The 15,405-nt window shown below is 45.9% G+C and overlaps 1 protein-coding gene across 12 annotated transcripts in view; it reads right to left on the reverse strand.

Annotated features, from left to right (window-relative positions):
* Window positions 1-3,315: 3,315 nt before the first annotated feature.
* The window catches only part of ABI2 (abl interactor 2), a 69,797-nt gene continuing 57,707 nt past the window's right edge, over window positions 3,316-15,405 (reverse strand). For 5 of the 12 annotated variants that reach the window (XM_053366230.1, XM_053366176.1, XM_053366184.1 and 2 more), the window contains 6 exons: window positions 15,033-15,157; window positions 14,511-14,699; window positions 11,448-11,606; window positions 7,761-7,847; window positions 5,634-5,807; window positions 3,316-3,685 (listed from right to left, as the gene is read on the reverse strand). In XM_053366230.1, coding sequence (XP_053222205.1) covers window positions 3,510-3,685; window positions 5,634-5,807; window positions 7,761-7,847; window positions 11,448-11,606; window positions 14,511-14,699; window positions 15,033-15,157 — 910 coding nt within the window. In that variant the 3' untranslated portion in view covers window positions 3,316-3,509. The remainder of the gene's footprint in view (window positions 3,686-5,633; window positions 5,808-7,760; window positions 7,848-11,447; window positions 11,607-14,510; window positions 14,700-15,032; window positions 15,158-15,405) is intronic. The other 7 variants (XM_053366246.1, XM_053366212.1, XM_053366238.1 and 4 more) reach the window with 3 other exon arrangements.

Here is a 15,405-nt window from a genome sequence, read left to right on the forward strand (position 1 = left end):
CATTCTACAGAATTCAAAACTGTACAAAATAAAAAAAGCGTAAAATTCAAGGAATTGCTTTACGTTAGTACAGCAGAATAGAAAGCGTAAGACCAGCAAGAGGCGAGCAATCTGGAAAGACCGTCTGCAGCAGCTTCATGGAGAGTGATCTTGGCCCGGGAGGTTTGTGGGGAACGGCCACAAAAATCAAGTCTTCTAGGGCAACACTTGGCATTGCCCCCCGCAGGAGCTGGGAACAATCATCAGAGTCCCTCTCCACACAACCAAGGAAATGCAACCATTTAAAAAAAAAAACCCAGTGCAGAGAAGCTCCTTATAAACCAATTCTATAGTGAAAGCACTTTTAAAAGGGGGAGACCCACTACAGATACAATCTCAGAAGCTTCTCCAAACAACTTGTGCGCGTGAGGAATCTGTCCGGATTGGACCTACACTCCAGGCCAACTTCCCTTGCTCTTAGAAATAAAACCAAGCTCCGGTAGCTGCAACCTCAAAAGCGACAGATTATGATATTTCAGCATTGGAACTGCAGGTCTGCTGTTTGGTCAGCTGTATAATCTAAGATGAACGATATTGTGGCTTTTTCCAGAAGGGCTGAGAAGACAGCAACTCTCTTAAGATGTGACGAATCCGGCACTAAGGCAACCTGTTTTTTCTGTGGGGGGGGAGGGGGGAGCAATGGGGTGAGGTTTAATTGGGGGGTAAGTATTCTCGAGAAGTCAAGGGCCCAGTACCAGACTTAAAGTGCATCAACAATGGGGAAAATTAAGATGGGTCCCCAAACAGGGTGGGTGGGGGGTGCTCCCCTCCCCGCAGGAGCAGTTGGAGAAGGAGGAAACTCTAATTCAAGTATCCTCATTATCCTGCCTCGTTTCCTTCAGATTTTTCACGGCAATAAAAGCTCTTTGCAACATAGCACGCTACCTTGCAGGTACACAATGTGCTTTGCGCAGAAAGGAAAATAACATTTCTTTCCAGCACCCAGTTCTCTTGCAGGCATTCTGCATCAAAGCCCAGAACAATATCTGAGACTTGCCTCCTCCTGCACAGAATCAGATGAGAGCGCCAAGGGTTTATCCTGTCGAGCTGAGCAAGGGCCTTGAGGAGCACATATGCAGAAGTCTGCATCTCTGTGCAGGTTCTTTGTGTGGCGAGCTGTGGTCTCGGGCCCGTGTGCATCCCAACACACACAGAACATTACACACGCCAATACCTACATACGTGCATGGTTGCATCGCGGCCATAATAGAAGACAACGTCCTCTCATGGCAGACAGAGCATGCACCAATGTAGATATGTAGGAGTCTTATCATGTGCATTCTGTACAGGAAGTAAAGACTGATCATGCCAGAAATTTGACCTAATGCTCCAGTGCCTTTAGGGCTACAGCCCCATAAAGCCTTGACTCCGTCAAACAAGCCAGTCCTGAAAGCCATCCCATTTTAGTGAGGCTAGAGCTGCTCAGAGCACTGATTTTGCTATCTTTGCGGGCGCTCCCCACATAAGCAAACTGTGCAGATGGGAGATACATAAAATCTACGCTAGGTTCTTGGTACCGCTTGAATTCTGCTCCTGGCTCAAGCAAAGCATGATGAAGAAGATTTCCGAGCACACCAGTTGCAGAGGGTAAGCCAAGACAGCCTGCACAGATAGAGGAACTAGATGCCTGCAAAACCACATTTTTGCTGGTCTCATGGAATTTTGGCTAGTTGGTGTTAAGAAAGGCAGGCTAGCATAACATGTGGTCCCAGGTTCATCACTTTTCGGTCACTATTCAAGTGAAGACTCAACAGGTCAGGGAGAGGTGTGGTTGAATTTTGCATATCCATGGTTCATTTGGGTTGCTGTTATGGGAGTCAGGATTGGGGCTGTGGCATATTGGGGGGGAGGGGAGACACATTTTCTTCCACATCACGGTTCCAACAAAAATTACACGTATTCCTTCAAGGCTGCTCTCTGTATGAGAGGGAACCTGCCATTGGCGGCGGGAGCAACGTCCTTCTGCAACTAACAACTGCTTGGAAAAGGCTATTTTTGAGGGAACCGTGATGTAGGGGGGGGAATGGTTAGCCCCCTACTATCCCATGCCTGATCCTGAATAGGACAGCTGCAATTTAACCAAAAGCAAAGACATTTCACGTGTCATCAAGTTTGGCCTTAAAACTTAAGAAGCCATGACAGCAGGCTTCTCCTCACATTTAAGAAAATTACCCATCTGAAAGACTGGAGAAAGGGTAGCTCAAGCTCTCTTCCGTTTCTAATTTGCCATCAAAGGAAACCAAAACAGAAGGCAGCCCTCTGGATTCCTAGCAAGATCAGCTAACAGGCCTCGGCCACATTTGTCTGCCTGCCTCCACAAGCCTTTCATGATATGCACTGAAGTCAATTTGTACCATCCGATTGGTATGCATGATGATATTTGAGCCAAGCAGCTCCAACTTTTAGCTGAAACTTGTGAATGAATTCAAACTTCCCCCACCTCTAAAGATATTGAATTCTTCTCTATTCTAATTCCACAAACTATAAAACATGAGGTAATTTCAGAAGATTGCAGCCAGCCTTCGGGAGAAGAACCAGGGCTGAAGCCTGATATGTGAAACCACAAGATGTGGCTTGTACGTATTCTGAAAGCAGAATCTGGACAATATGTCACTTATCAAGAGAGGAGGGTGCAAACTATTCCCTGGATATTTTTCCAAATAGGGAGGCAGCCCAAATCTTAACTTCAAGCTTCATCTTCCTTCCAACTTTTTAACAACCATTTCACCAAATGAGGCCTCACTCGAAGCTTTCAAGGATCTATATAACAGGAGGCCACGCCGAAAGCTACAACTTCCTGTGTTCTCAAAGCAAGAGGAATGTGATTCGAAACCAGCTCCGTGTGCACCTGGATCAGGCTGCATGCGCTGAACAGCTGCAGAAGTGTTTTGGGTCAGAGATGCAAGGAACCAACCTGAGATCCAGTTGGTGTGTGAACCCCAAAATGTTTGCCAGTACAATAACACTCTTTCCAATAGTAAGAGAGTGAAGAATGGGGACTTGGGGAAAGGCAAAGAGGGAGGGGGGCGGATGGCCTATCGAAGCCAACCCTTCAGCACTGGCATCTGGGATGTCCCAATACCAGGGCTTACATTATTCCTGAGAAAAATCCCATGTCTTGATTGAATGGGTCACAATTTGAGCAACGGATCGGTTAATTGGCAAGTTCGTTACATCTCCTATATCTACACCCGAATCGGTCAGCTTATTAAAATACGTCGTTCAGCTCAGCCCAGCCGCTGCTGGCAAATGGAAGAGCCATTTCTCCAAAACAACTCAAATCACTATTTTATAAAATGGTTGGGGGGGGGGGGAGAGCAAAACAAAAAAAATAAGAGTGGTTTTGTTTACAATGATCCTTCCTTCCTTCAGTTCATTTGACAGGGCCCCCCAGCCGCTGGAGAAGATCTGGGGAGCCCAACAACCTCATGGCAAGCAAGGTGCAAATCTGCCTCTTGTTGTGGCCGTCTTCACTCCGAGTAATGCATGATGGACTCCACGTAGTTCCCTGGGAAGAGTCCCGTTACTCCATTCATCACCCCTTCATACCAACCATCGTCGTTTTTCTTAATGACGTAGATGATGGCGCCTTCCTGAAAGGAGAGTTCATCTTCCTTGTCTTTAGTGTAGTCGTAGATCGCCACAACTAGGAGCAAACAGAAAAAGGAGAGAATAGCAAGATCCCAAGAAAGCAGTTGCCTGAACTGAAGGCAATGTCAAAATCATAGGATAGCTTTCATTTGGGTAATCCCTCATTTCCCAAACAGCAGAAATTTCTCTTTAGCGGTAGCCGATTTGAATGCTGTCTTTCTCCCTATTTGCGCAAGAAGTCAGTTCCTCGCCCAAAAGGCCAAAACGTGACTTTAGATATTTCAGAATATTTTGTGCTCAAATGCTGCAGTTCTAAAAATAAAAATGGGAGAAATTTTGGCCTACTCCACGCCTCTCATTCCAATATACAAAAGACTGAACCAAGTAATTGCTACTACTGAAAAAGTGGACGCCTATTTAGGGTTTCCCAAATGACCAATGTATAAAACTATTTTGGAAAAAGTCAACACAACATGATGCTCCCCCTCTGGTTTCATATAATAAAAAGGGGATCTTGGTGAGAACAGTCCCCACATAGTAAATTGATGGGTTACGGCATCCTTAAAAAATGCTGCTTGCTTTCCTAAAAGTAGCAAAAGGCAGGTCTATCGAGGAATTCTAACTGCTCGTTTCCTTTCTCAAACTTGTGCAGTGATGAAATGGAGATGGATTCAGTTTCTGCATACGAGCAAAAAAAACCAAACAGGCCAGGCAAGGGTTGCAAGAGAGAAAGAGAAACCAATTCAATTCAAAGGGACCGTCCAACCGATGCAATCTACCTCTTGTTGTTCTTCTAGTACATCAGATGCAGAACTTCCATTATCTTTTGGTAGTTCTGCATAGTTCTGTTTTACTACTGCCCACAAATTCAGGTGGCTGAAGACCTTATGGAATTACTTTTTAATCAGCTAAGATTCCCTTTCTTTCTGCATTCTTTCTCACGCACAGAAACTTCTTTCGTTTCTTTCCCCTCCAAGGGGAAAAAAGGGGGAATTTGAATTAATGTTGGCTTACAGATGTAATAAGAAATATGAATTAACTTACTATTCAATATGCTTTTTCACGCTGTGATCTGTTATGTGACAGAGCAAAGGATACTAGAGGAGAGTCACTCAACAGGCATGGTAAACCTCCAGTCTGCGAGTCAAATTAAGCCTGCCAGGGGTCCTAATTTGGCCTGTGGGGCCATTTTCCCAACAGCCATGCCCTGAAGTCAGGGGTGGAGCAGGCAAAGCTGCAAGGAAATAATGGATCTAGAGTGCAAACCAGATCGTTGCAGTCAGTGCTGAATGCAAGCCAGCTGGGATCAGCCCACTGCCGAGTTCCCCACCAGAACACCTATGTGGAGCTGATCCCTCTGTCTTACCAGCCCTGCTTGAAGGCAGGAATGGTTGCATCTAGGAGCTCCAATCAAACAAGTAAAGCTGATCCCAGCAGGCATGCATTTGGCACTGAGGAGCAAGTGGAGTTCCCAGTGAGTGGGGGAGTTCAGGATCCAGCCCACCAGCCAGATCCTACTTCCCAGCCCTATGGTGCAAGCTTGCAAGAATGACCGTTGTTAATGGGGAGGATACGGAAAACAGGTTTTTCTTACCAAACTGCAAGATTTGAAAGAGCTGGCTTGCTCTTTCAAAAAAGAGTAAACACAGATCCCAGCTGTTCCCTGCTGGTATTGGAATCCTGGGGAAACTAGCAAAGTACCGGCTACCAGGATCCAGCACCAGCCGAGAGAGCAGCAGTTGCTTCACAGGGACTGGCCAACGTTGGTTTTGTCTTCCCTCGTGCTGAAGGAAGTGGATCAGACTCTGAGACACACCGTCAACTGGTAAAATATTAATTTCACGTTGTGCCACCACCAGGCAACATTTTGGATGTAACATCTGAAGGATCTCAAGGATGAGGCATCGCCAGTAATGTGCAGTGAGCTGAACCCATGTCAAATGGCTGGAAAAGACTCTTGCCTCGGTAGTTAACTCTACGGTTAGAACTTCCAGCAAATGTACCTTTCTCCAAGTAGGTCCTTGGTGCCCACGGTGGATCCTCTTCAGCGTATGGGTCACTGTATTCTACCACAGCGGCTTCTTCCTCCTCATAATCTTCTGGAGGAGGTGGTGGTGGCGGGGATTCATCAAAGACTGGCTCATCTACCGGGGGTGGGGGTGGAGGTGTGTCTGAAACTAGAGGAGCAAAAATCCACACTGCAGTTCCTAGAGTTTAAAGGCTATACAGCACATCCAATATATTAAGAGCTTTACAAGTCTTATTCCCACCCCACCCCACTCTGTCCAGTGTCTGCTTCGATGGGTTGTCCACCTTTTACAGAAAAGATCCAAAGCTGAGAGGCAGCTCTACCTCTCTTTTAAATCAGAACCAGTGAGGGCGGTGAAGGTCCTGTGTGTGTCTGGAGGCGGTTGGAGGATGGATGGCGGCTAACAGATTGAGGTTGAATCCTGACAAGACAGAAGTACTGTTTTTGGGGGACAGGGGGCGGGCAGGTGTGGAGGATTCCCTGGTCCTGAATGGGGTAACTGTGCCCCTGAAGGACCAGGTGCGCAGCCTGGGAGTCATTTTGGACTCACAGCTGTCCATGGAGGTGCAGGTCAATTCTGTGTCCAGGGCGGCTGTTTACCAGCTCCATCTTGTACGTAGGCTGAGACCCTATCTGCCTGCGGACTGTCTTGCCAGAGTGGTGCATGCTCCGGTTATCACCCGCTTGGACTACTGCAATGCACTCTATGTGGGGCTACCTTTGAAGGTGACTCAGAAACTACAACTAATCCAGAATGCGGCAGCTAGACTGGTGACTGGGGGCGGCCGCCGAGACCACATAACACCGGTCTTGAAAGACCTACATTGGCTCCCAGTACGTTTCCGAGCACAATTCAAAGTGTTGGTGCTGACCTTTAAAGCCCTAAACGGCCTCGGTCCTGTATACCTGAAGGAGCGTCTCCACCCCCATCATTCTGCCCGGACGCTGAGGTCCAGCGCCGAGGGCCTTCTGGCGGTTCCCTCATTGCGGGAAGCAAAGCTACAGGGAACCAGGCAGAGGGCCTTCCCGGTAGTGGCGCCCGCCCTGTGGAACGCCCTTCCAGCAGATGTCAAAGCGATAAACAACTACCTGACATTCAGAAGACATCTTAAGGCAGCCCTGTTCAGGGAAGTTTTTAACGTGTGATATTTTACTGTATTTTTGGTTTTTATGGAAGCCGCCCAGAGTGGCTGGGGAGGCCCAGCCAGATGGGCGGGGTATAAATAATAAACTATTATTATTATTATTGTAATCACTGATCAAGGTTCAAAGTTCACCTTCCATCGAGTCTGACACTCAAACACTGGACATCGGGGGAAACAGCAGCCTTTCCGCTTTAGGGAAGAGGTAGCACACCTGTGGCCCTCCAGGTGCCGTTGGACAATTGTTCTCATCATCTCTGACAATTAAGCAGTGCTGGAGGACCAGCCCTTTTCTAGAGAGATTCATGTTCCACATTACCTGCTGCTAGATCTTCCAAATCCAGTCTCAGAGGCAGTATGTCTCTGAACATCATTTGCTAGGGAACTCAAAAGGGGGGGAAAGTGCTATAGCTCTTGCACTCTTCTAGTGGTTTTTCATAGATATCTGGCTGGCCCCAAAATGTTGGACTTGGTGAGTCTTTGGTTGAATTCAGTAGGGCTGTCCTTATGTTCTCAATCCGATATGGTTATGCTGAATGGCAGTTCCTGGTTAAGTCGCTTTCTTTTGCTTTGGGGCGGACTGCATGCCCTTCAGATTGTAAAGCAGGAACTTTGAAGCTCTGAGTTTAGTCACTATGTGGACGCTGCTGCAGTGGGGGCCAGAAGGTAATCAACCCAATCCCACATGAAAAGTGTTCACCTGGCAGAAGACCACAGCATCACACTTTGCAAAATGCACTGTCTTGGCTGCTGACTGGTAGATGCACAAAATTTATGAAACAGTCTATGAACAACCAATCTAAATGTGGAACGTCTGCTAGATTAGAAGCAAGTAGGCATTTCAAGGTTGTCTGTGATCAAGAGACATTGTCATCTTCCAAACCTAACACTTGCAAGTGAGCTTAAGCTTACTAAAATATCTCTACCTGAATCAAAGGACAATAAAAACGCATACTTACTATTCTCCTGAACTCTGGCCACAAATCCCATGAGTGGTAACTGAGGAGTTACCTGTAGGATAGAGGGAGGAGGTGGCGCAAGAGACACTGCAGAAAAGAAACGACAACAATAAAAAAGCAGGCCTCCGGTTAGAAAAGTTGAACCCAAAACATGAGAGATTGCATGGGCACTGTGGTTTCCTACTCAATGCAAGAAAAAGGGAGGAAAAATAGTAACAGGTCAACTTGAACCTAGCTGCCAAGGACAACACTGAAATTTGCTTGAAGCAGTATTAATCATCAGGCTTGTTTCTTAACTTGACATCTTTCTGCAGGGCCTGCAAGACAGAGCTGTTCCACCAGGCCTTTGGCCAAGGCACAGTCTGGCCCCCTCCTTTGGTAATCCTCATTGAACTCTAGCCCAATGGTTGCCATTAATTTGATTCTCAATTGATGAATGTATTTCAATTAATTGATTGTGATTTTATGTAAACTGTGTTATTTTTATTGTTGTTAGCCGCTCTGAGCCCAGCTTCGGCTGGGGAGGGATATAAATAATTTTTTTAAAAAAATTATTATTATTATTAAAAAACAGGAATAATTCATGCTTAAAGGATTCGTCTCCTGCAGTCTCCACAGAACCAGTCCTGAAACAAGTCCGGCAGAAGCACAGAAATCCTTGGCTATTAGGAAGACAGTCTGGTACAGACAGGGAAAATATTCCCCAACCCACAAGGACTTTCCCCAACCCACAAGGCTTCATTTTTACATAGCCTGCATTTGCATTACCAAAGACCAACGTTTACAGCTTCACATTTCTTTATAAAAATTCAACATCTACAAGCAAATTAGAAAGTAATCTCTTAACCCAATCTGAGAAAATGTTCAGGATTGGGACTTAGAATAACTTTACTTGAGGTGTTTCTGAGCACACAGAACACAGAACACTTTCATGAAGAGTGTGACCTGACTGTTTAAAACAGGATTTTAGAAATGTGCTTATGCGATTAAGCACCATTCTGCATGGCTTTGAGACAGCAGCTGAAACAATTTACTTCCTTCCACCGAAGTCCACGGGAATCTTTCACTTCTACGGGTAGGTAAAGTAGCTGCACTTGGGGTCACAGTTTAAGGTAAAGGTAAAGGTACCCCTGCCCGTACGGGCCAGTCTTGACAAGACTCTGGGGTTGTGCGCCCATCTCACTTAAGAGGCCGGGGGCCAGCGCTGTCCGGAGACACTTCCGGGTCACGTGGCCAGCGTGACAAAGCTGCATCTGGCGAGCCAGCGCAGCACACGAAAACGCCGTTTACCTTCCCGCCAGTAAGCGGTCCCTATTTATCTACTTGCACCTGGGGGTGCTTTCGAACTGCTAGGTTGGCAGGCGCTGGGACCGAGCAACGGGAGCATACCCCGCCACGGGGATTCGAACCGCCGACCTTTCGATCGGCAAGCCCTAGGCGCTGAGGCTTTTACCCACAGCGCCACCCGCGTCCCGGGGTCACAGTTTAGCTGGAGGCAAAACCCAATCCCGGCCCCCAGTTCTTGGCAACTTGAGAGTCAGGGCAGAATTTAGGTTTTCCGTGCAACTCAATGATGTCAGAGACTCCCATTCTTTTACTCTCTGCTGAGTCGTTCAGTGGGTGCTACTCATTTCTAAATGAGAATATTTCAGCACTCACAACTTTTTGAAAATTGAGCTCCCTATATACTTGCCCCCTCAGATCATGGCTGCTGCCAATCACTTCATTTTTAAAATCAAGCTGTTGTGTGCAGAACCTATTTTTGCTTTGCTTTCTCTTGTACAGTGTGTGCCTGTAACATGGGGAAGTCTATGCAGGAGTGCATTTCAATCTGCACTTCATGTACAATGAAAAGAATGAGAATCAGTCCCAAGATTTCCCCCAGCAAGCACCATGCTCCTTCTCCCTTGCTGAAGCCCATGTTCTCAAATGCATTCTTCTTCTGATGCTCCCTCAATGAAAAGGTAACAGGCCAATTTTCAAATGGCATTCCTTGCTCCCCTATCCTGCCACTTCCCTCCCTCTTTATGGCACCACAGGAATCTGGTTGTCCTCAGCAGTCCTCTCCCGACAGTGAGTCTTTGTTGGAAGTCCTTTTGCCTCTACGCTGGACGAAGTCCAAGTCCACTGATATATCCCATCTTCATCTGCTAAAATTCTACACTTACAAACCTCTCATTATTTGCGCCACGGGAAAGCCACTCTTTTTGTAAGTTTACAATCCAAGCAAGCTACCCTTTTAAATCATAACATTCTGCTTGGCTAAACAGACTGAATGAGAATTACCTAATATTTATTGGCTATTTGGCATCTTCTGTGGTGTCTCGACAACGAAATGACCGACTAATGAAGGGCCACCCATTTAACAACTCTTACCACAACAAAGGATTCTACAAAACTTGCTGAGCATCCAGAAAACACCTTTGCATAAAAACAAACCTTCAGAAGTCGGTCTCCCCATAAAAGAGTGAATAATCATAGATTCTCTCCTTCAGCATGCAAAGAGTCATGCTTATTATTAACACCTTTTCACATTTGTGAGTGTTATGCGTTGTCATATTTAGGGACACTTCTCGGTATGTTTTGAACACGTACACACACAAACACAAATATTCAAGTTCAACAGGTGTGTGCAAACTCCAGACATCGTGCAGGTTATGTGCACTGAGTGAAGATCCATTAACATGCATATATATTCTAGGCACTTAGGTTCAGTAGACAGGTTTTGGTTTAGGTGTGGAAGAGCCAGACTTATGCCACAACATACCGTATTTTTTGCTCTATAAGACTCACTTTTTCCCTCCTAAAAAGTAAGGGGAAATGTGTGTGCATCTTATGGAGGCTGCACAGCTATCCCAGAAGCCAGAACAGGAAGAGGAATCGCCGCTTTCGCTGTGCAGCAATCCGTCTTGCTGTTCTGGCTTCTGAGATTCAGAATATTTTTTTTCTTGTTTTCCACCTCCAAAAACTAGGTGCGTCTTGTGGTCTGGTGCGTCTTATAGAGCGAAAAATACGGTAAGTCATGTGGCTTCTGTCAAGTTACAGGCTCTTAGACTAATCAATTCACACACCTATTTGCAGTTGTGCACTTCAGGATTCCATCAACTGATCTCCTATGAAACATTAGCAAACTGACAAGATCCCCATGCTTGCTTCTATGATGTGCAACTGATTCAAGCCAGGTTTCCTTCCAAACACAAGCCATCTCTTTAGCAAGTTGGCCACCTAGTGAACTAAGAACTGTGAGGGAAAACAAAACGTTGTCTCAGGGATAACCATGTTTGTCTGTTGCAGAAAACACCGAGGCTTTGGGCATCTTAAAGACTAACCTTTTCATGGCATAAGTTTCCACTTCAACAGATGAATAAAGTGTTATCTCAAGTTACAGGTATATAGTTTGGGCGGGGAATGGGGTGCGTGCTTGTAAACAGTGAGGCCAGAGGAAAATAAAATGCAGAAAGTACAGACAAACTGATAAATTACCAAAACAGCCATATTTCAAATATAATACTTTATCAAAGAAAAGCAACCCCTTCCCTGCAATCAGAGATTAATATTTAGGATTTTAAGGTAAAGGTCAAATTATTCATCATCACGAAAACATGTGGTTAGATCTTTAAAGGCACCACAACACTGCCATTTTTGTTGGTGGGTTAGAGTACTGATTTTCACTGCAGTGCATCTTACCTGGGTTCTGGCTATAAAAGGGTCCTCCATTCACCTGGTTTTGAAGGCTGTTCTGCGAAGTGATGGAAGGAGGACGCCTGTACGGCAAAGAGCCCCCTATTGTTGGAGGGGTGTGCCGAGTAGCAGGTCTGTTCATGCTGTAGAACTGAACAGGATGACCTGTTTCGGAAGGGAGAAAAGTGTCAGGGTAAGGACAAAAATGTTGAAGCTGAATCCTGCCTTTTCACATAAAGATTTCCGCTTCATATGAGTGGACTCTCCATGCCCTTAGCACAGCAAAAAGACTGAAACTGCTGAATTGGAAAGACAGAAACGTGGCTCCCTTCTACCACTGGATTGAAGACTTATACAAACTTGCAGCATATGAACAACTTGCATATAAACGCAGACTTGCCATGGACAAATTCAATGATATTTGGAATCCATTCTTACAAATACTGTAATAGGTGAAGATCTGGTGAGGTACAGTAACAACTTTGTAAAGTATACAATTTTGGGTTCCCCCCTTCACTTTCCCTTCTACACAGGTGCTGTTTCTCTTTTCCTTTTTCTCTCTTTTATTTCGTCTCGCCATGCTTGGTGGACATATATGGTTATGTACAGTGGACGCTCGGGTTGCGAAAGTGATCCGTGTGGGACGCACGTTCGCACCCGCAGCATTCTCAAACATCAGTGGTGCTCTGCGCACGTGCTGGTTGCGATTCGGCGCTTCTGCACATGTGCGACCACCGAAACCCGGCAGTTTCGGCGGTCCACAAAGCCACTCCTGACATAAGGGGGGGTTGCAGGCGCACGCCCCTTCTACATCGTCGCAGGGCTGGCTGCAGCCCCTCGCGACTTGGGGAATCCCGGGATTCATCAGTATTTATTATTCACCGAGCCAGCCAATCGGCTGGCTGCAGGGGCGGGCTTAGTAGGGTTCATTTAAGGTCGGGGCAGCCCGTGCTTGCCCCTTTTCTTTCTTACAGCCAGCTGCGGTTTTTACCTCTGCTTTTTAGCTGCTGTGTTTTGTTTCTTCCATTGCTGGCTTATTTTCAAGTTTTATTTTTCCCCTTTGAACTTTTCGGCGGCCCACAACCCAAAAAAACGCAACCTGAAGCATCTGTAACCCGAGGGATGACTGTCCCATTTACCTTTCAATAAAAAATTATATATATATATATATATATATATATATATATATATATATATATATATATATCAGCTTTATCTAAAATGACGTTTGAACACAAAGGGTGGAACCCAATGTTGCATAAGTAGACCTTTGGCTCACACACCGGGTCTTCATCTTTCCTCCCTCCCTCCTTGCAGTTTCTTGCCGCCCCGCCCCCACAAAAAAACCCAAGTCCAACGGGTCCCCCAACCCTCTGGAGCAAATTTGAGGTGTGAAAGAAACTGCAATGGTAAAGAGAGGAAGGTGGAATTCCACTGCATGAGTGCAAGTCTACTCTGCTTGTGGGAAGACAGCTTTGGAAACAACCCATTGGTGTGTGTTTTTCACATGCTTTTAAAGCTGCTCAGATGATTCAGAGGTTCGGCATGAATACAAACCCTACAATGTTATGCTTTTGAAAACGAAGCAATTCACTGACATAGCAGGCACATATGACGGGATACCTTAAATTACACTTCAAAGGAAACTTGTTCAGATGAATATGGGGCAGAGCAGAATGGTAGCATTCTACCCAGCATTTTAGAAAAGGAGGTCTCTGAGCTGATTCTCCATTAGCTCTCAAAGAAGCTGACGGAAACATGAAACAAGTACATAAGCGCAGTGTGCTCTGCCTGATTTTCCAGAGTAACTCAACTAAGGTTTAGTTCCTATATGCACGTTCACCACTTGATGACCAACATGTTGGAACGAACCACTGCAGCAGAAACTTTTACATCCATAATACTTTTGAATGGAAAGGGATCACATGTTTAGCAAAGCCAAAAAACTGCAAAATAATCAAACAGCAAATATTCATGTAAGAGTTGGCTGTGAGCTGCTCCAAGTTTGAATGGGTTTCACCAGTCACAGAACACCCAACTATGCTGCTCGTTTCAGGTGGTCTCTTGCCCCCCCCCACCTCAACTTTCAAATCCAAAAGCAGTGCCTTGGTTAAGTTTAGAGTAGGGCAATATTTTTCCCTAAAAGGTTAATCAATTAAACCTGAAAAATCTATTTTGCTACTTGTAAATCAGTTGCTCCCCCTAAATATTAAACAGCCTCAGCCTTGCACACTGCCATCACTTAAGAATTACAACCATGATTCCAAGCAATGAGTTTCTGATACAATGTTACCTACAAAATGTTGAACTTGGTTTTTTGAAACAAGCTGCAAATACCGTACTTTTCCATCTATAAGACGCCCCCGTGTATAAGACTTCCCCTATTTTGGGGGACTCAAATTTAAGAAAATGAGGGGAGATGCCGCAGAGTCATTGAGCTTTTTGCTGAGGATTGCTCAGCATTGTTGAACTTTTTTGGGGGGGGGGGGTTGCCGAAAATAGCTCACCCATATGCATCGCAAAATCTGCCTCCTGTCTGTCCCATTGCTGGCAGCAGCTGCAATTCACCCACCCAACTGCCAAAGCGTCAGCCAATCAACACCACCCACTGACGCAGCAACCAATCATACGCACAATAGCCGCTGACAGCCGCTGCAACAACCAATCAAACGCCCACCCTATGCACTACCCATGTATAAGACGGCCCCCACTTTTTACCATGATTTGAAAAGAAAAAAACATAAGTCTTATACACGGAAAAGTATGGTAAGTCAATAATGTGCGGTTGTCAGAATGCTTGGATCGAAATAACCGAGACAGATGGTAGACAAAGGGGCATTTTGAAAACAACGCACAAAGAAACACAGCAAGCCAAACAATTCAGTATAACAAGGTGCTTTCAGCAGCTGAGAAAGATGATGAAAGGATGGAAAACGAAATGTCACGCTTTCCCAATGAAAACCACACAAGCATAGGAAACTCGGTGAATCGGTAGTACTCAACAAAACCAGTCTTAGGCTGCCATTGCATCTTGGCTGACCTGCCTCAAGAGGAAGAGCTGAAACTCACCTGCGGAAGGAGTGGAAGAAGCAGCAGGGGGAGTTGGAGATGTGAAGCCATCGGCAAGGGGCTGAGCCCCTGCAGCAGCGGCAGCAGCATCTGGGGCGGCAGAGGATGGGGCAGTTGCAGGAGTGAGAGGAGTGGGAGCAGGGGCAGAAGTAGCAGGAAGGGGAGAAGTGCCAGCAGAACTGGCAGGGGCTACGTGGAAAGAGGAGGAAGAGGAGGAGTTAATAAGGAGTTACGGTTAGCAAGGATTAGAAAAGCTTTTGAGTATTTTGTGCGGAACGTTCCACAAACGCTTAAAACTCTAGCCCCAAAAATGGCAGCAGCGGGGGGAGGAAGGATAGGTAGAATAATGTTTATGTAGGGAAAGGGTTACCCCTTAGGTACGCAGCAAAAACGGGATGGGGAATGGGAGGAGGATTTCAACTTAATCCAATGTAAAACATCGCCTTTCCCCCTGACAGGACTCAAAGCAGCTTACAGATAATTGCCATTACCAAGGAATCGCCCAAACCCAAGAGGATTTACCTGGATACACACTGGGAGGGGACGGAGTAGGGACAGCAATAGGGACTCCCACACTCCCACTTCCGCTGTTCTCTCGACTGCTGCTCCTACTGCTAGGATGGCTCCCTCCACTGCTCCCGCTGCTGCTAAAGAAATAATATAAAAACAAACAAACCACAAAGGCATCCATATTCCATTCCATGCCAGGCACACGCAGATTGCTAAACTTCGCAATTTTGGGGACAAAGAAAGGCGTGCTGCCGTTTTCCCCCCTATGTCCAAGCTAAAATCAGGGTACATCACTGACGAGTAACAGCTGCCTGCTAGATTATAGGAAATGGCTTTCAGGACCCTAGAAATATCAACTCTTAATGGGCAAATGGCCAATATTAGA

This window comes from Podarcis raffonei, chromosome 1 (assembly GCF_027172205.1).
Source record: "Podarcis raffonei isolate rPodRaf1 chromosome 1, rPodRaf1.pri, whole genome shotgun sequence".
Classification (NCBI taxonomy): domain Eukaryota; kingdom Metazoa; phylum Chordata; class Lepidosauria; order Squamata; family Lacertidae; genus Podarcis; species Podarcis raffonei.